This window comes from Ovis aries, chromosome 20, assembly GCF_016772045.2.
Source record: "Ovis aries strain OAR_USU_Benz2616 breed Rambouillet chromosome 20, ARS-UI_Ramb_v3.0, whole genome shotgun sequence".
NCBI classification, from domain to species: domain Eukaryota; kingdom Metazoa; phylum Chordata; class Mammalia; order Artiodactyla; family Bovidae; genus Ovis; species Ovis aries.
This window is the reverse complement of record NC_056073.1, coordinates 12,223,887-12,244,463: the sequence shown is the minus strand read 5'-3', so window position 1 is coordinate 12,244,463 and position 20,577 is coordinate 12,223,887. Positions and strand designations below refer to the sequence as shown.

At 40.5% G+C, this 20,577-nt stretch overlaps 2 protein-coding genes across 7 annotated transcripts in view; both read left to right on the top strand.

The window, feature by feature from the left end:
* BTBD9 (BTB domain containing 9) overlaps positions 1 to 20,577 on the top strand; it is a 414,784-nt gene that overhangs the window by 254,761 nt on the left and 139,446 nt on the right. The gene's annotated exons all lie outside the window — the stretch shown is intronic.
* LOC132658243 (uncharacterized) overlaps positions 52 to 20,577 on the top strand; it is a 46,052-nt gene continuing 25,526 nt past the window's right edge. Inside the window, exon 1 of the mRNA XM_060403163.1 lies at positions 52 to 20,558. Coding sequence (XP_060259146.1) covers positions 20,272 to 20,558 — 287 coding nt within the window. The 5' untranslated portion in view covers positions 52 to 20,271. The remainder of the gene's footprint in view (positions 20,559 to 20,577) is intronic.

The window sequence follows — 20,577 nt, the reverse complement described above, 5'->3', positions numbered from 1 at the left end:
CTGTGTTATCTTCAAATATTTTGTTATTCCCTTAACTCATCTTAATTCACCTGTTAATCAGCTTTGACTAAGAGCTCTAGTTGACTTGAATGCCTTATGGCTGAGTGACATAGAAAGGGCTTATATATTTTTAGAAATAGTCAAAATAATAATTCTAGTAAACTTAAAAGAGTGTAAATATTATACTAGTAGTTCAGAATTGGAAATGTTCTAGTGATTCATTCAGATTTGCTATGTGGGGAATGCTTGTGATAGTCAGGCACAGCCTCCTATACCAAAAGGCTTTTCTGTATTTAATGGTAGGTAAGATCAGGGAGGAAGTCAGTATAATATTGATCCAGTGCTCCTACTTTACAAGGCTGTGCAGGTATTTTGGCCTTTGATTTGATATGAACAGTGTGCTCAGCTATGAGAATATCTCCTTTTCATAGACACAGCCGTCCATATTTGCCCTTCTTTGTCAAATTCACCTCAAGAAAACGACTGCATGTAATTAAAATAAGACCAAAGTAACTAAATTACCGTAATGAAGATTATCTTGTGACCAGTTCGGCCTGGCTAATCTTTTGAAAGGACATTTTAAATTTCATTTAGTTGTTTGGTTGTTTTCTGTTGTGCTTTGTTTTTGCTTTTGTTTTAGGTAATGTTTAGTCTAGCTGTGTCTCTAGTCCACCTCAGGCCTTAACATTATGATACCATGAGTGGCTTTTTCTGTCTAGGCTGATTATTCTTCTTTTATCCATGCCCACAGGGTTTTGCTCATTTCCTACCAAGATCATATTTTGTAACTAACTAGATCCTTGAATCTGCACCTTTACTGCAGCTTTCTTAGAAAAGAAACTCTCTTATGTTCAAGTAAAGGGATAAGATACCCATGGCTTGATATACCTAAAGTAGTTCTTTACCTTTACAAAGGACTCATTTCTCATCTCCTCCCCAAGTCCTGTTCATGCTGGGACACAGAACATATTGACAGTGTCCTAAAAACATGGTGAAAACTAGAATGAGAAAGATGAGGGTAGCTTACAGATGTTTACTAATTCTATGAATGGTCAAAAGTCTAAATTTTCATAACGCTTTTTGTTTCCTAAACATAATCCTTTAGGGAAATTTGAAAGAGTAATACTAATAAAGTAGCAAGAGTAGAAATTATTCCAACATATAGAGAAGTTTTAGAGCTCAACTAAAATAGTTTGGTTTTGACTTTGCAATGGGTGTAATTTTTAGAATTAAATATAAATGTTGATAAGCCTTGTGACTTTTTTTTGGAATTTAAAAAAATTTTAATTGGAGGCTAATTACTTTACAATATTGTGGTGGTTTTTGCCTTACATTCACATGAATCAGCCATGGGTGTACATGTGTTCCCCATCCTGACCCTCCCTCCCACCTCCCTCCTTGTGACTTTGAAACCATTTGAAAGTTAACAGTGGGCATTACTTGATATTATCAAGGCTTTTAATTCTGTGAGGGGGCATAGAATTGTGATGATGGAGTGTTTTGGAAAGGCTACTCCTTTTTACTTGCTGCCCATGTTGTTGTATAGACCAGACCTCACTGTGCATGTGATTGTATAGTTAAGAGCATCCTTACTTTACTAGGAACCAAATCACCTTTACAACCATAGGAGGTGTAGAGCATCTGGCTGCTCACTTCAGCCTGGTACACTGAATTTTGGGCATGTTGTATAGAAGGCCCCTTTCCCTTCTTACTGGAGGAAGGACAGGTTTGTAGGCACTGTAATTATCGAAGAAACAAATCTATCTGGCATGAAAGGCCACTGCAGGAGTGAAACTCAGAATCAGTTGTAGTGAGGGATGCTGTTGTTGGTCTATCTGTTTTGTCCAAACTGAGTCAGTCAGTATTAGCAGAAGCCATAATAGTCTCAGACATGTCAAGGGATAAAAGAAGACTGTAGAGAGGCTACAAGTATTTCTGGTGTCTGGTCAGACACTTTTTTCAAGTCCTCTTCTAAGATGCTCACAAGTTTGACTGTCAAGAGCACTGCAGTCACTTGCCTGTCGTCGTCTCTCCTCCAAATAGGAGCAATGGTGCAGGCAGGCAGGTTGGTGCATGTGCTCGTCAGCAGATGGCCTGCAGTGGGGTCCCCTCTGGCTCTGCTTTTACTGTCTTCATGGCTCAAATTTGCCCCCATGCTGGGCAGACAGGGAGCTGGTTTAAGTCATGAGTGTGTGTAGGGTGATTCCATTATCCTTTTTCTGACATGGCAGCCGTGCCAGATTTACAGGGACGTTTGAAACAATAATGGCCAGCTTTCCCTGTTGGTGATCCAGGTGCATTTTAGCTGCACACAGGCCTCAGCCACAGCCATTCTACGGGGACCTCCAAGAAAGAAGTGGTCCTTTAGTGAGGCCACAGTGTATGTCAGAATCCCCTGGAATTATTTTTAAATTGTAGTTGCCTACTGCTCCCTCTGTCCTATGAGATATGCTGTCCTCCCTTGAGAACCACTGATCCAATGCCAGGTTTTCATAGGGGAAACATATAAAACTACAATAATGTCATCATGAATAACTAGTGGTATCTAGCTCTACCCTTACGTTTCGAGATTCAGAATTTCCATCATATTTCCTGACCTTGTTTCATAGTTCAGGCTACTCTCATTAGAGTAGTATTCTCCTGCTGCTGAGTGTGCTCAGTCGTGTCCAACTGTTTGCAACACCATGGACTGTAGCCCACCAGGCTCCTCTGTCCATGGAATTTTCCAGGAAAGAATACTGGAGTGGGTTGCCACTTCCTTCTCAAGGGGATTTTCCTGACCCAGGGATAGAACCCATGTCTCTTGTGTCTCCTGCATTGGCAGTCAGATTCTTAACCAACTAGCACTACCTGGGAAGTCCAGTATTCTCCTAAATTACTTTAAAAAAATACTTGTGTCAGAGACATTAGTTTGTCAACGAAGATCCGTCTAGTCAAGGCTATGGTTTTTCCAGTAGTCATGTATGGATGTGAGAGTTGGACCATAAAGAAAGCTGAACGTAGAAGAATTGATGCTTTTGAACTGTGATGCTGGAGAAGACTCTTGAGAGAGTCCTTGGACTGCAAGGAGGTCCAGTCAGTCCACCCTAAAGGAGATCAGTCAGTCCTGGGTGTTCATTGGAAGGACTGATGTTGAAGCTGAAACTCCAATACTTTGGCCACCTGATGCGAAAAGCTGACTCATCTGAAAAGACCCTGATGCTGGGAAAGATTGAGGGCAGGAGGAGAAGGGGACGACAGAGAATGAGATGGTTGGATGGCATCACTGACTCAATGGACATGGGTTTGGGTGGACTCCAGGAGTTGGTGATGAACAGGTAGGCCTGGCGTGTTGCGGTTCATGGGGTCGCAAAGAGTTGGACACAACTGAGTGACTGAACTGAACTGTGTCTTTTTAAATTAGATTTAATGTTATTATTTAAAATGTATAATGATGTCAGGAGAAACATGAATAAAAATAACAATACCAGCTTTGTAAGATTTTAGTCTTCCTTTTCCACCGAAGGGTTTTTTTCACATTTTTGTTGATAGCATGTCACTCTTCATACTGCTTAATTTGCACAGACTCTTGGGGAGGCTTTGGAACCCTGTGGGTTCATGCATCCATGGGAATGGGCCCACCTTAAGTACATTGACCAGACCTGGGCATCAGACTCACAGCTCTTCACCCACCTTATCTGCTGTTGCCACCACAGCCCTTTCTCATTTGGTGGCTGCTTCTGGGTAGTGCTGGGATGTATTCTTGCCTGGGAGAGTCTTGCCTCTTTGTTAGGAGGCATTTGTAGGAAATTCTAACCTCTTACTGCTAGTGCATAGAAGAAAGTTAGAATTGATATGACTGCTGAATAGATATGAGAGCTATTTAAACATTAAACCTCCCAAAGAATGTATTTGCTTGCCTTGGCACTCCACTTTGTGATATGTCTAGTTTTTCATAACTTGCCAAAACTTCCTTTTCATTTAATCTTGTACTTAAATTCACTTCTTTGTATACCGTCTTAGTCGTTCAAGTAGAGGAGATAATACACACCACTCAGGTTGAAGAATTACTGACTCATAGACAGCCTGGTCTTATCTGTATGCCACCTACTTCCTCCCCAGAAGATTATTTTGAAGCCAATTCCAGACACTCTATCATCTTATCCATAAATACTTCAGTATGCATCTCTAAAAGTAAAGCCTTCCTTTTTGTGGCCATAATCACAGTATCATTATAACACCCCCAAATTGCATCATTATTACTTTTGAGTATTAAATACCCAGTCAGTGTTCAGATGTTCATAATTGAATCAAAGTCTGGAGTGAGTTTATGTGTTTTTATAGGTTGTTTAAATCAGAATTCAATTAACGTCCATACTGTCAACAGGTAGCTCTTTTGACTAATAAATCTCTTTAAATCTGTAGCTTTCCTTACACATGTCTATCCCTGTCTTTTTCTTTTATTTTCGCTCTCTTTCTAATTATAATGTGTTTGTTGAAGAAACTAACTTTCTGTCCTGCAGAATTTTAAACAGCCTAGGTTTTGATGATTAGATTCCCATAGTAACATTTAACATGCTCCTCTGTTGTATTTCTTCTGTTTAATCGTTCGATAGAGGCTAAATCCGATTCAGGACTTTTTTCGTTTTGTTTTCCGTTTGTTTGTTTATAAAATGTTCTATAGATGGTGGTATATGTCTGTCAAGAAGCAGAGAGAAATCTTTGGTTGCCTCTCTCTTTTGGATAGTCACATCCACTCATGGTCATTAATATTTCCTAGATTCATTCTTTCATAATTTGGAAGTATAAAATGGTTCTCTTCTAATCCTGTCATTCCTCCTCTGTTTAATAGCTAGAAAAACTTGCCTGAACACTCATTTGGTAATCCTAAAATGCAGCTTGCCCAGGAAAAGTAGGATAAATGTCATATTCCTTCTTCTTTTTTACCACTTTTCAAATTAAAGAGGTAGTTACCTAGCATCCTCCAAAGGTAACCAGTAAGATTTGTTTCTGGGGGTTTTGAGGGGGAGGAGGGAGGATGGAGAATATTTATCATTTTGAATTTATGAGATTAAAAAATTGGACAACTTTTAATCCCTTGGGTTATTTTTTATTAATATTCAGATTATCCGCATCTTAAACTTCTTCATATTGGCTCTGGAGTCTTTCCAACATGATCTCAGTAATACGCAGTAGTTCCTTGATTTCTGTCATGACAAAATGTACCAGCTTCATCTGTACATTTATTGTCTCTGATCTGGAATCAGCCATTTCTGCAGGAAGCCCTGGTTCTGTGAAATGGGAAATGACATTTGGAAACCTCAGCCTAATCAGTTCCTATTGGGTGGTCACTATTCCTAGGCCTTTTCAGTAGACAGAAGTAGGAAATGAGTACACGTATGTTTATTTATCAATATTCAACAGGTAAATTATATCAAGTGTACATGCTGACATTTCTAATTAAAATTCGGTACACAAAGCAAGCTTTGGGAGTTGGTGATAAACAGGGAAGCCTGGCATGCTGCAGTCCATGGGTCACAAAGAGTTGGACACGACTGAGCAACTGAACTGAACTTAACTGAAACAAAGTTTTGTTTAAATTTTTGATCTTTCATCCTTTTTCCGTACTGAAAATCTTGGCCTTTACTGATCAGTTCTCACTCAGTCGTGTCCTACTCTTTGCGACCCCATGAATCGCACCATGCCAGGCCTCCCTGTCCATCACCAACTCCCGGAGTTCACTCCGATTCATGTCCATCGAGTCAGTGATGCCATCCAGCCATCTCATCCTCGGTCGTCCCCTTCTCTTCCTGCCCCCAATCCCTCCCAGCATCACAGTCTTTTCCAATGAGTCAACTCTTCGCATGAGGTGACAAAAGTACTAGAGTTTCAGCTTTAGCAACATTCCTTCCAAAGAACAACCAGGGTTGATCTTCTTCAGAATGGACTGGTTGGATCTCCTTGCAGTCCAAGGGACCCTCAAGAGTCTTCTCCAACACCACAGTTCAAAAGCATCAATTCTTCGGCGCTCAGCCTTCTTCACAGTCCAACTCTCACATCCATACATGACTACTGGAAAAACCATAGCCTTGACTAGACGGACCTTAGTCGGCAGAGTAATGTCTCTGCTTTTGAATATGCTATCTAGGTTGGTCATAACTTTTCTTCCAAGGAGTAAGCGTCTTTTAATTTCATGGCTGCAGTCACCATCTGCAGTGATTTTGGAGCCCCCAAAAATAAAGTCTGACACTGTTTCCCCATCTATTTCCCATGAAGTGATGGGATCAGATGCCATGATCTTCGTTTTCTGAATGTTGAGCTTCAAGCCAGCTTTTTTCCTCTCCTCTTTCACTTTCATCAAGAGGCTTTTTAGTTCTTCTTCGTTTTCTGCCATAAGGGTGGTATCTTCTGCCTATCTGAGGTTATTGATACTTCTCCCAGCAATCTTGATTCCAGCTTGTGTTTCTTCCAGTCCAGCGTTTCTCATGATGCACTCTGTGTATAAGTTAAATAAGCAGGGTGACAATATGCAGCCTTGACATACTCCTTTTCCTATTTGGAACCAGTCTGTTGTTCCATGTCCAGTTCTAACTGTTGCTTCCTGACCTGCATACAGATTTCTCAAGAGGCAGGTCAGGTGGTCTGTATTCCCATCTCTTTCAGAATTTTCCACAGTGTATTGTGATCCACACAGTCAAAGGCTTTGGCATAGTCAATAAAGCGGAAATAGATGTATTTCTGGAACTCTCTTGCTTTTTCCATGATCCAGTGGATGTTGGCAATTTGATCTCTGCTTCCTCTGCCTTTTCTAAAACCAGCTTGAACATCAGGAAGTTCACAGTTCACGTATTGCTGAAGCCTGGCTTGGAGAATTTTGAGCATTACCTTACTAGCATGTGAGATGAGTGCAATTGTGCAGTAGTTGGAGCATTCTTTGGCATTGCCTTTCTTTGGGATTGGCATGAAAACTGACCTTTTCCAGTCCTGTGGCCACTGCTGAGTTTTCCAAATTTGCTGGCATATTGAGTGCTGCACTTTCACAGCAGCATCTTTCAGGATTTGAAACAGCTCAACTGGAATGTCATCACCTCCACTAGCTTTGTTTGTAGTGATGCTTTCTAAGGCCCACTTGACTTCACATTCCAGGATGTCTGGCTATAGATGAGTGATCACACCATCGTGATTATCTGGGTCGTGAAGATCTTTTTTGTACAGTTATTCTGTGTATTCTTGCCACCGCTTCTTAATATTTTCTGCTTCTGTTAGGTCCATACCATTTCTGTCCTTTATCGAGCCCATCTTTGCCTGAAATGTTCCCTTGGTATCTCTAATTTTCTTGAAGAGATCTCTAGTCTTTCCCATTCTGTTGTTTTCCTCTATTTGTTTGCACTGATCGCTGAAGAAGGCTTTCTTATCTCTTCTTGCTATTCTTTGGAACTCTGCTTTCAGATGCTTATCTTTCCTTTTCTCCTTTGCTTTTCACTTCTCTTCTTTTCACAGCTATTCGTAAGGCCTCCCCAGACAGCCATTTTGCTTTTTTGCATTTCTTTTCCATGGGGGTGGTCTTGATCCCTGTCTCCTGTACAATGTCATGAACCTCATTCCATAGTTCATCAGGCACTCTCTCTATCAGATCTAGTCCCTTAAATCTATTTCTCACTTCCACTGTATAATCATAAGGGATTTGATTTAGATCATACCTGAATGGTCGAGTGGTTTTCCCTACTTTCTTCAATTTAAGTCTGAATTTGGTAATAAGGAGTTCATGATCTGAGCCAGAGTCAGCTCCTGGTCTTGTTTTTGTTGACTGTATAGAGGTTCTCCATCTTTGGCTGCAAAGAATATAATCAATCTGATTTTAGTGTTGACCATCTGATGATGTCCATGTGTAGAGTCTTCTCTTGTGTTGTTGGAAGAGGGTGTTTGCTATGATCAGTGCATTTTCTTGACAAAACTCTATTAGTCTTTGCCCTGCTTCATTCCACATTCCAAGGCCAAATTTGCCTGTTACTCCAGGTGTTTCCTGACTTCCTACTTTTGCATTCCAGTCCCCTATAATGAAAAGGACATCTTTTTGGGGTGTTAGTTCTAAAAGGTCTTGGAGGTCTTCATAGAACCGTTCAACTTCAGCTTCTTCAGCATTACTGGTTGGGGGATAGACTTGGATTATTGTGATATTGAATGGTTTGCCTTGGAGACGAACAGAGATCATTCTGTCGTTTTTGAGACTGCATCCAAGTACTGCATTTCAGACTCTCTTGTTGACCATGATGGCTACTCCATTTCTTCTAAGGGATTCCTGCCCACAGTAGTAGATATAATGGTCATCTGAGTTAAATTCACCCATTCCAGTCCATTTTAGTTCGCTGAGTCCTAGAATGTCAACGTTCACTCTTGCCATCTCTTGTTGGACCACTTCCAATTTGCCTTGATTCATGGACCTGCCATTCCAGGTTCCTATGCAATATTGCTCTTTACAGCATCGGACCTTGCTTCTATCACCAGTCACATCCACAGCTGGGTACTGTTTTTGCTTTGGTTCTGTCCCTTCATTCTTTCTGGAGTTATTTTTCCACTGATCTCCAGTAGCATATTGGGCACCTACTGACCTGGGGAGTTCCTCTTTCAGTATCCTATCATTTTGCCTTTTCATAGTGTTCATGGGGTTCTCAAGGCAAGAATACTGAAGTGGTTTGCCATTCCTTTCTCTGGTGGACCACATTCTGTCAGACCTCTCCACCACGACCCACCCGTCTTGGGTTGCCCCATGGGCATGGCTTAGTTTCATTGAGTTAGACAAGGCTGTGGTCCTAGTGTGATTAAACTGACTAGTTTTCTGTGAGTATGGTTTCAGCGTGTCTGCCCTCTGATGCCCTCTTGCAACACCTACCATCTTATTAAGGTTTCTCTTACCTTGGGCATGGGGTATCTTTTCACGGCTGCTCCAGCAAAGGGCAGCCGCTGCTCCTTACCTTGGATGAGGGGTATCTCCTCACCACTGCCCTTCCTGACCTTCAACGTGGGATAGCTCCTCTAGGCCCTCGTGCACCCACGCAGCCAACGCTCCTTGGATGTGGGGTTGCTTCTCCCGGCTGCCGCCCCTTGCCTTGGGTGCGGGGTAGCTCCTCTCGGCCGTTCCTGCGCCTTCGCAGCCTGGCACTCTCAGCCTCTGCCCCTGACCTGGGACGTGGGGTAACTCCCCTTGGCTGCCGCCCTTCGGGCATGGGGTCCTTCCTGCTTCTGCCCCTGATCTCGGAAGTGGGGTAGCTCCTCTCGGCCATGCTTAGTGCACTGGTCCCAGCCGCCTGTGCTTGGTGCGCCGGTCACAGCTGCCTGCGCTTAGCGATAAAGCACAATATAATTCATTTGCTTTGTCTTCAGTATATACAAAATAATTGCAGAATTACATTATAGTACTACTTTAAACCACATGATTTCTGAAAATAGCTCAAGATTTTTGCAGTAACCTTTTGGGCCCTTAAGGTATATCCCATGAGAGATGTACAGTAAAATTACTGTGTTTTAAAGACACTTAGAATAATTCGTTGGATGGTCATATAGCTATTTGAGTGTACTTATAGATTCATTTGTTCCATTTTGCTTTCAGTATTCAGTGATTGCCTTTAAATTTTTTGTTTTATAATTGTGTAAAATATATACATAGTTCTAAAATCAAATATACAAAGCTGTTGTATGTATTTAGAGAAATTCAGTTTCTATTTCTGTCCCCTCTACTCCTGTAGGTAATCTCCTTTTCCCCTTTCTCTGGGGTTATCTTTTTTGGGAAAAAAAAAAAAAAGGAGAATAAGTAAATATATATGTAACTTGTATTTTGTATCCTCCCCAGCATTCTTAAATAATTGATAGCATGCTATATTCTATACATACTTCATTTTTTTACCTTGCTTTTTTTGTACTTAATGCTTTTCTAGGGCTAGCTGTATAGAAAGATATTATTTATTTCTTTTTAATAGCAGCATGGTCAAAGGGTAAATGCATGTATTTCTTTGTTAGATATTGCCAAATTCACCTCCATAGGGTGTATAACATTTTAAAATTCTCCTTGGCAATAATGAGAATGAATAATGTCTGTTTCCCTCACAGCCTGCCAGTGGAGCATATTGTCAGACTCCTGGACTTTTGCCAGTTCGATAGGTGAGAAATGGTATCCCAGTACAGTTTTAACTACATTTCTCTTGCGAGAGAAATTGAGCATCTTTTTATATTTTTAGGGCCATTTGCATTTTTTTCTTTTTAAATAGCTCTTCTCTTCTTATAAGTCTTACAGATGAATAGAGAATATGCTTTTTAGTAAAACTTGAGAGAATAGTAAGTACTTAACACTGATACTAGAGTGTGGTGCTTAGCATTGCATGAGTCTAGTTTCCCTTCTTAAGGTCTCCTGCTTCTCCTGGAAAGCATAAGCTCTCACAAGTCCCTTTCCTTGGCTCTACCTGTGCTTAAGAGATGGTAACCAGAGCGTAGAGCTGTAGGCTCAAAATTCACGTCTTTTTTTTTTTTTTTAAACCCTTTCAGGGAGGAAGAAAAAGCTTACGTTACCAACTTTAGGCCATTAAGTGGTATCTTTGTGTCTACCAGCATGGGTTCAAAAGACTGGTGGCTTTTTTGTTCGACTTCTTGTTAATAATTGAGATGGGGCAAGCAAACCAGGCAGCACAAGCGCAGGATCTGTGTTGCTGGAGCTCTGGGAACGCTCACTGCTGCTGCCACCAGAAACTGTGCTGTCTGAACAGGAACTCTGGCGCCCGTGTTCATCAGCCTCTGTGCTACCTGCGGTGCTACCAGGAGCACCCTCCCATCTTCCATTCTCGCAGCTTCTTCTACTAGTAGAGCTTCAGCAAAAACAAAGCTACGGGGAGAAACCCACACCAGGCTGGCAAGTTTGGGGAGTGTAGTTTATGGAACTTTAGCCCCTGAGATACAGTGTAAAGCAAGGGAGCGAATGGAGCTGAAAGCAGATAGAGAGATGATGCGTGCAAAGGCAGAAAGTGTGAAAGGGGCTTCAGTCAACAGGAAACTTCCCATCTGACTCACAGTAGCTGGTTAAGCCCGCTGGCAGGGCATAGAGACACGTGGAGACATAGAGACAAAGGCACAAGCAGAGTATGGAGAAAGGTTCAAGGTTTAGGAGGCGTGTGAAGGAACCCAACATATTTTCTTGCCTAGTAAGGTAAGGTTTTATGAAGAATAGTGCTTTGAGCTGGGCCTGGAGGAATTTAGTAACTAAAGCAGAGCAATGCACATTTACTGATTTACTCAGCAACAAAATGGCTGCTGTGTGTTCACAGCTGGAGGCAGGAAATAGAAAGTAGGTGGTCTGTAGTTGCTACTGTCATCTCAGAATACTCAGAAGCAGTGTGCTTAGAATTCTGTGAAGTCCTGGGAAAGTAAACAATTGGAAGTCTGCTGTAACAGTCTTTTACATCCACTGAACTGAGGATCTGACTTCCACCCTTAAAAAAAAATGTGTCCTCTGGAGCAGAAACAGATTTGGGAGTGAGGGAATTCCAGAGGGTGGAGGTGTTAGAATGTGGCAAAGAAGCAAACTTGTTGGAATAGCAGAGGGGTCCTTAATTCAGAGAGTTTTCTAAAAATGGCACTATATAGAGTCTGGATTAGTCTAGAACAAGAGACTTTGCTTTTCCCAGCCTGTTTCTCTAATCAGATATTAAGGCTGGTTCTAATTGTCAGTGAAGCTTAACTTCTTTATCTACTGTAAATTACTTGGCATTAAGCAGACATTTATTAAGAGGCTGCCAAGTATATCTGAGGCACTGGGGAGGGAAAGATACACAGGTGCAGTTTCTGCCTTGGAGGAGCATTTGAGCTAGTGAAGGAGAAAGACACTTAGAAGGTGACAACACAGTAAAATAAGTCATCTCTGGGAAGGGTTCAGCAGATGCTATAGGAACACTGGAACAGGAGTGCCTAACCTGAGTCTGGAGATGCTGTCAGGGAAGACCTACCTACAGAGGTGATGAAGCTCCTTAAATCTTCTTAAGGAAGAAGACAGAGTTGGGGGAGAGTCACATAAAATGACCCATGTGTACACAGGCTTATTTATCTCTGACCCACTTCAAAGCCAATGCCCTTTCCAGTGGACCACTTTGCATCTGGTAGTGGAATAAGAATTAAGAGTCTCTTACCCTTTCTTTGGAGAAGATAAGTATTATTTTCTCACAAGGTCTTAGAGTTTTAGAAGAATTCAAATAAAATAAACACCCCACAGTAATGCATGAAGAATGTAACACAGTTTGTTTGCCTCCCACCCAGAGAGCCTGGGTTCTCAAACAAGAATGGGCTACCATTTTTTATCTGGGGGAAAGAGTCAGGGATGATTAGAAAATGACCTTCTCACAGTCATTTAGGATTCTCAATTTGGTATGTGGTCCTTTGTGTACAATTAAGTTTCATTGTCTTTTAATACCTGTTCTTTTGTTGGTTTTTTGTTTGCGAATAAAGATTGCCTGAAAAAGTCTTTATTGCTCTTACTTTACAGAATTTACGTGTAAATTTAATCCTTTTCCTACTTTTTATAGAAGGAATATAGTAGTGTGTGTGTGCAGGGAAATGTAAATATGCACAACTTTTTTTTTAAATGGGACATCTTGGAGCTTGTATCCAATATTATGCAGCAGTATCACTTTCTCACAAACCACAGTTCTGCCTCACTGGTATTTTGAATAGCCAGGTTGTAAATAGGTGGGATCGTTCTCTGTTACTGACTGTGAAAGCTGTTTCGGCAGCTGCTGCTGCTGCTGCTAAGTTGCTTCAGTCCTGTCCGACTCCATGTGACCCCATAGACGGCCTCCCACCAGGCTCCCCTGTCCCTGGGATTCTCCAAGCAAGAACACTGGAGTGGGTTGCCATTTCCTTCTCCAGTGCTTGAAAGTGAAGTTGCTCAGTTGTGTCCAACTCTTAGCGACCTCATGGACTGCAGCCTACCAGGCTCCTCCGTCTATGGGATTTTCCAGGCAAGAGTACTGGAGTGGGGTGCCATTGCCTTCTCCGGTTCCAGCAGCTAAGGGGATGTAGAATCTAATTTTGTTGGTCTAGTTGCTTCCCTGGTAGCTCAGACGGTAAAGCGTCTGCCTACAATGCTGGAGACCTGGGTTCGATCCCTGGATCAGGAAGATCCCCCTGGAGAAGGAAATGGCAACCCACTCCAGTATTCATGCCTGGAAAATCCCATGGACCAAGGAGCCTGGTGGGCAATAGTCCATGGGGTCGCAGAGAGTCAGACATGACTGAGCGGCTTCACTACAGTTGCTACCTCAGTACCCTAGTCTTCCACCCCATAACCAGGTAGGTAATTTTTTAACTTAATATTTTAAGTAGGTAACACAAATATGTATTCTTATTTTCCCGTTTTGTTAAACATAGCACATATTCATATATGTATGTTTTAAATTAGCAATGTTTTTGGAGATCTTTCCTTACCAATACAAAAAAACTTTCTCATGCTTTATGTTTTTTACATTTGTGCAGCATTGGCTAGAGGTGCTATAATTTAATTTATTTAACCAGTCCCCTTTGATAGATATGTAGGTGTTTCCAGTCTTTTATTATCAATAACAATTCTGTAATGAACCATTTTATAAGTAGTGAGGTTTAATCAGAGATGGTTCCAATAAAGCCTAAAACAAACCAAAAAAATCCATCATTATTCCCAGGGCCAGCTATTTAATCTGCAAGGCACTATGCAGAATGAAAATATGGAGCCCCTTGCTCCAAGTGCAGGAAACAAGTGCATTTAAAAGTATTTTAACAAGAAAAAACATTTTCTCCCTTTCTTTTGCAATCTTCCGACCGGGCATATTGTTTTTATTTGCTGATTAATGTTCTAAAAAAAATAACTTTTATATTGTCAGCATGAATTTTATCTTTCATCTTTATATTGTGTAATGGTGGTTTTAAATGCAAATATAAGAGCATTATCTGCTATGCCAAATGACCAAAGTTACACAATTCATGTTTGATAGCTCATACATGTGTATGTATTACTTCTTAACCAGTAAATGGAAATTCTGCACAAAACTATATTGTTTTTGTTTCACTTCTTAATTCACACACATTTTACCGAAACTTTCTACCATTGACTTACTCTGTAAGCTTCCTTAATAAGGAAGAATGGAAACTAATATAATACTGTAAATCAACTATACTTCAATTAAAAAATAAAACAAGAAATTACTAAAGGGCGAAGAATATACGACTTGCTCTGTTTTTCAGCATATCATAATCTTTAGCATAAGCATCTGGCTAGTATAGGGAAATAAACAAGAGTGAAAAAAGGATATGATAGAGTTCTTTGGTTGGTAGTGCTTTTTAAAAAGTTGACTTTTTTCCTGCATTGAGGCAAGTTCTGATTGGAAGAGTAAGTGGCCTCTCTGGGCCACTTTACTCAGGCACAGTAAATTTACTCAGGCACAGTCATGGCACCTTGACTTTGGCTTTGCTTTGAGTCTCGCTCAACCTCCATATGTTGTAAGTCCACTGGAATTCCGTACTTCTGGGGCTTGATAAACCTATACACAAATCGGGGCAGTGGCAAACTGTGGACCCATGTATGTTGCATATCTCCTCTGTTCACCGGCTTGCTCCGTTGTCCCCTTAGACTTTATTTTAAAATTTCAAAGATAAGATTATGAGAATTTAAAGACAGGGGCCATGGAGCATTAAACTAAATTTAGATCCCTTCTGAGTGCAGGGCCTGTCTGAAAGAAAACATTGCATGCCCATGAAGCTGCCCCTCATTATTTCTATTTAACATTGCTCTGTACTTTTGTGGGTGGGGAGAGGGGATAGAGGAGGAGGAGAAGAACAAGAAATATGCATGATAGACATTGGAGGAAAGGGACCGAATATCATTATTTATGATGTGATGTGATAATATACCCAAGGGAATGAATGAACTGAAAAATTACTAAAACACAAGAACTCTAAGGAATGTAGTCAGATATGATGGTATGTACAAAATCAAGTTTTCTCAAATATCCAAAATAACCAATTAGTTTAATGGAAAATTTTCATTCATAATAGCAATAAAAACTGTATCACAGTTAGTAACAATTCAGGAGCCGTATTTTTGCTTTATACCTAGTCCATCCTTAGCCATATTAACAGGGATCGTCCATCCCTGAACCACCTGATGCCATTAGAGATGACACCACCCTTATGGCAGAAAGTGAAGAGAAACTAAAAGCCTCTTGATGAAAGTGAAAGAGGAGAGTGAGAAAGTTGGCTTAAAGCTCAACATTCAGAAAACGAAGATCATGGCATCCGGTCCCGTCACTTCATGGGAAATAGATGGGGAAACAATGGAAACAGTGTCAGACTTTATTTTGGGGGGCTCCAAAATCACTGCAGATGGTGACTGCAGCCATGAAATTAAAAGACGCTTACTCCTTGGAAGAAAAGTTATGACCAACCTAGATAGCATATTCAAAAGCAGAGACATTACTTTGCCGACTAAGGTCCGTCTAGTCAAGGCTATGGTTTTTCCAGTAGTCATGTATGGATGTGAGAGTTGGACTGTGAAGAAGGCTGAGCGCCGAAGAATTGATGCTTTTGAACTGTGGTGTTGGAGAAGACTCTTGAGAGTCCCTTGGACTGCAAGAAGGTCCAACCAGCCCATTCTGAAGGAGATCAGCCCTGGGTGTTCTTTGGAAGGACTGATGCTAAAGCTGAAACTCCAGTACTTTGGCCACCTGATGCGAAGAGTTGACTCATTGGAAAAGACTGTGATGCTGGGAGGGATGGGGGGCAGGAGGAGAAGGGGACGACAGAGGATGAGATGGCTGGATGGCATCACTGACTTGATGGATGTGAATCTGAGTAAACTCCGGGAGTTGGTGATGGACAGGGAGGCCTGGTATGGTGCGATTTATGGGGTCGCAAAGAGTCGGACACAACTGAGTGACTGAACTGAAGGGTCAAGAACAAAGATGAGAGGCAGAAGATGATGTGAGCTTGGAAATAGGATGGATGTGAGGTGAGCACGCTGGGGAAATCTGCTGGAAGTTGTTAACTCTTTTCCCCACAAACAATATATACCTACCTAGGAATAAAGCTAAGAAATCCACAAGTTCTCATGTAAAGAAACCATAAATCTTTAAGAAACACTGAATAATGGAAAGCTATATTCCAGGATGGGAAACTTTAATATAGTGAACACATTGGTTCTTCCTATCTTAATCTAGTAATTTAAGGCAGGATTATTTAGAATCTGTTGTGCTTTAAAAAACAACAACAACTTTGACTAAGCTCTTTAAAATTTTCCCAAGAGAATAAATAAATGGAATTCCCTTTCCCCCAAAAAAATGGAGGGAAAAAGATGAAATGAGAAGCCTGGTACCACTAGATATTAGAATTCGTACTGCGTACTGAGGTAGCATGGCAGTAATGCAAGAATAAACTGGTAGATTAAGCAGTCATCCACACTCTGGACTTGATCTCTGTTACATATGAATATAGGGCAAGATTACAGATGACATTTCACATCAATGGAGAATGGAAAGGTAATGTAGCAGATGGTGCTGAGACAGTTGGCAGTTGAAAACACATGAGATTTTCTTCATACTGTATACTAAACTAGTTTCCTGTTAAGATTCAGATTTTACATTACTCCAAGAGAACTGTTGAGAACTAATAATAAGTATTTATCTGGTCCCAAGGTAAAGAACTACTTCTTCAGCATAAAAGCAAAGGCAGAAACTGTAAACAGAATTCAAAGGTGTTTGACAAACTGGAAAAAAATAATTGCAACTTATATGACAATGAGTAATTGTCTTTAGTATATATGAGAAACTTTCCAACTAAGTAAGAAAAAATGTGAATCCCCGATAGGAAATGTATACAAACAGTAATTTATTTAAAAGAAAGAAAAACCTAATAGTCAATAAACTGGGAAAGGTTTGGCTTCATAATAATCAAAGAAATGGCAAACTGAATCATGATACCATTTTTGGACTTTTATTGGCAAATATTTCTAATTAAAAATGTTATATTTACATGAATAGTACAACTAAAATATTTCTATGTTTTAACTTGCATTAAATTAAAGTTTTACTAAATGGGTATCTTTTTATGTTTCTTGGGTATTTGGTTTTTTTTTAATTAATTAGCATCTTCATACTCTTTGTCACCATTTTGTTGCTTGTGTTGCTTATTATTAATTTGCAGATTATGGATATTCATGTTTGTCTTTTATATATATTTTGAAAATATCTTCTCCCAGACTGTTAGTTACTTTTAAACTTGTTTATGGTGTCTGTGTTGTACAAAAGCTTTTTTATTTTGATTTGGCCTTATCTGTCAGTCATTTCTTATCTGTCATCTGGATTTTGTGACTTGCTTAGAATCTTCATCCTCAGTCCAAATTATAAAAATATGCTCTCCTGTAGCTGTGGTTGATCATCATTTTCTTATATTGTTGTGTGTGTCTTTTTAGCATTTAGCTCTTTAATTCATTTAAATTTTATTCTGTGTATGGTCTGAGGTAGGGGTTTATCCTTATTTCTAAAATATGTAAACAGTTGTTTTGAATTGAAATTCTTTATTGATTATTTCATTCTTTTCATCATTGTTTAATTTACGTATTTTAATTGGAGGATAATTACTTCACAGTCTTGTGATGGGTTTTGCCATACATCAACATGAATTTGCCACAGGTATACATGTGTTCCCCCATCCTGAACCCCCCTCTCACTCCCTCCTCACCCTGTCCCTCTGGGTTGTCCCAGGGCACCTGCTTTGGGTATTCTGCTTCATGCGTTGAACTTGCACTGGTCATCTATTTTACATATGGTGGTAGCTGCTTAGTCACTCAGTTTTGTCCAACTCTTTTGACCCCATGGACTGTAGCCCACCAGGGTCCTCTGTCCAGGGGGATTCTCCAGGCAAGAATACTAGAGTGGGTTGCCATGCCCTCCTACAGGGGATCTTCCCAGCCCAGGGATTGAACTCCGATCTCCTGCATTGCAGATGGATTCTTTCCCATCTGAGCCACCAGGGAAGCCCTTACATATGGTATTGTACATGTTTCTATGCTATTTTCTCAAATCACCCCACCCTTGCCTTCTCCCGCTAAGTTCAAAAGTCTGTTCTTTACATCTGTTTCTCCTTTGCTGCCCTGAAGGTAGGATTGTTGTTACCGTCTTTTTAAATTACACATATATGTGTGTTAATATACAGTATTTGTCTTTCTCTTTCTGAGTTACTTCACTCTGTATAATAGGCTCCAGGTTCATCCACCTCATTAGAACTGATTGAAATGCGTTCCTTTTTATAGCCGAGTAATATTTCATTGCATGTATGTACCACAACGTCCTTATCCATTCATCTGCTGGTGGACATCTAGGTTACTGCTGTGTCCTAGCTATTGTAAATAGTGCTGCAGTGAACATTGGGGTACCTGTGTCCATGTGTCTCTTTCAGTTCTGGTTTCCTCAGGGTGTATGGCCAGCAGTGGGATTGCTAGGTCATATGGCAGTTCTATTCCCAGTTTTTTAAGAAATCTCCATAGTGGCTGTTCCAGTTTGCATTCCCACCAACAGTATAAGAGGGTTTCCTTGTCTCCACACCCTTTCCAGTATTTATTGTTTGTAGACTTTTTGATGATGTTCATTCTGACCAGTGTGAGATGATACCTCATTGTGGTCTGGATTTACATTTCTCTAATAATGAGTGATGTTGAGCATCTTTTCATGTGTTTATTAGTCACCTGTATGCCATCTTTGGAGAAATGTCTGTTTAGGTCTTTTGCACACTTTGGGAAAAATAGCACGTAGCATGGATCTGTAAATCTCTTCTAGACTTTGTGTCACATCATTTAAAACACTGCTGTAAATTCACACTCATAACTATTCTTTTTCTCAATTTTCTAGGCTGTTTTTTCAAATTTTCTTTTCCAGTGAACTTGAAAATCAGCTTGTCAAGTATCATTTTAAAATCCTGTTGGCAAGGGTGTTTTAAAAGAGAATACTTAGTATGAGTGAGGTTGTCACAAAATGGGCATTGTCATATACTGCTGAGATTTGTTGTGTAAGTTTACTAGAAGGAAATTTGATGATATGTATTAAGTGTCTTAAAAATATCCCTTGATCCTACTTCCGCCGTTAGTTTATCATAAGGAAATCTTCAGGAAGAGCATTGGGTTTTTTTTTACATTAATGTTCAGCATGGTGTTACTTATGATAAGCAAAAAATGGGGAAAACTACAAATGTCCAACAATAGGAGCATGATTAAATAAATTCTAGCACATTAACATATCAAAATTCCAGTATAAGCATTCATAAATAAGGAAATAGCCATAATATAATGTAAAATACCCTTCGTCCAAGGTAAGGAGCAGCAGCTGCGCTTTGCTGGAGCAGCTGTGAAGAAATACCCCACGTCCAAGGTAAGAGATACCCAAGTAAGATGGTAGGTGTTGCAAGAGGGTATCAGACGGCAGACACACTGAAACCAGAATCACAGAAAACTAGTCAATCTGGTCACACTAGGACCGCGGTCTTGTCCAATTCACGGAAACTAAGCCACCCAGGATGGGGGCGGGTCATGGTGGAGAGGTCTGACAGAATGTGGTCCACTGGAGAAGGGAATGGCAAACCACTTCAGTATTCTTGCCTTGAGAACCCCATGAACAGTATGAAAAGGCAAAATGATAGGATACTGAAAGAGGAACTCCCCAGGTCAGTAGGTGCCCAATATGCTACTGGAGATCAGCGGAAAAATAACTCCAGAAAGAATGAAGGGACGGAACCAAAGCAAAAACAGTACCCAGCTGTGGATGTGACTGGTGATAGAAGCAAGGTCCGATGCTGTAAAGAGCAATATTGCATAGGAACCTGGAATGGCAGGTCCATGAATCAAGGCAAATTGGAAGTGGTCCAACAAGAGATTGCAAGAGTGAACGTCGACATTCTAGGACTCAGCGAACTAAAATGGACTGGAATGGGTGAATTTAACTCAGATGACCATTATATCTACTACTGCGGGCAGGAATCCCTTAGAAGAAATGGAGTAGCCATCATGGTCAACAAGAGAGTCTGATCTCTGTTCGTCTCCAAGGCAAACCATTCAATATCATAGTAATCCAAGTCTATCCCCCAATCAGTAATGCTGAAGAAGCTGAACGGTTCTATGAAGACCTCCAAGACCTTTTAGAACTAACACCCCAAAAAGATGTCCTTTTCATTATAGGGGACTGGAATGCAAAAGTAGGAAGTCAGGAAACACCTGGAGTAACAGGCAAATTTGGCCTTGGAATGTGGAATGAAGCAGGGCAAAGACTAATAGAGTTTTGTCAAGAAAATGCACTGATCATAGCAAACACCCTCTTCCAACAACACAAGAGAAGCCTCTACACACGGACATCACCAGATGGTCAACACCAAAATCAGATTGATTATATTCTTTGCAGCCAAAGATGGAGAACCTCTACACAGTCAACAAAAACAAGACCAGGAGCTGACTCTGGCTCAGATCATGAACTCCTTATTACCAAATTCAGACTTAAATTGAAGAAAATAGGGAAAACCACTCGACCATTCAGGTATGATCTAAATCAAATC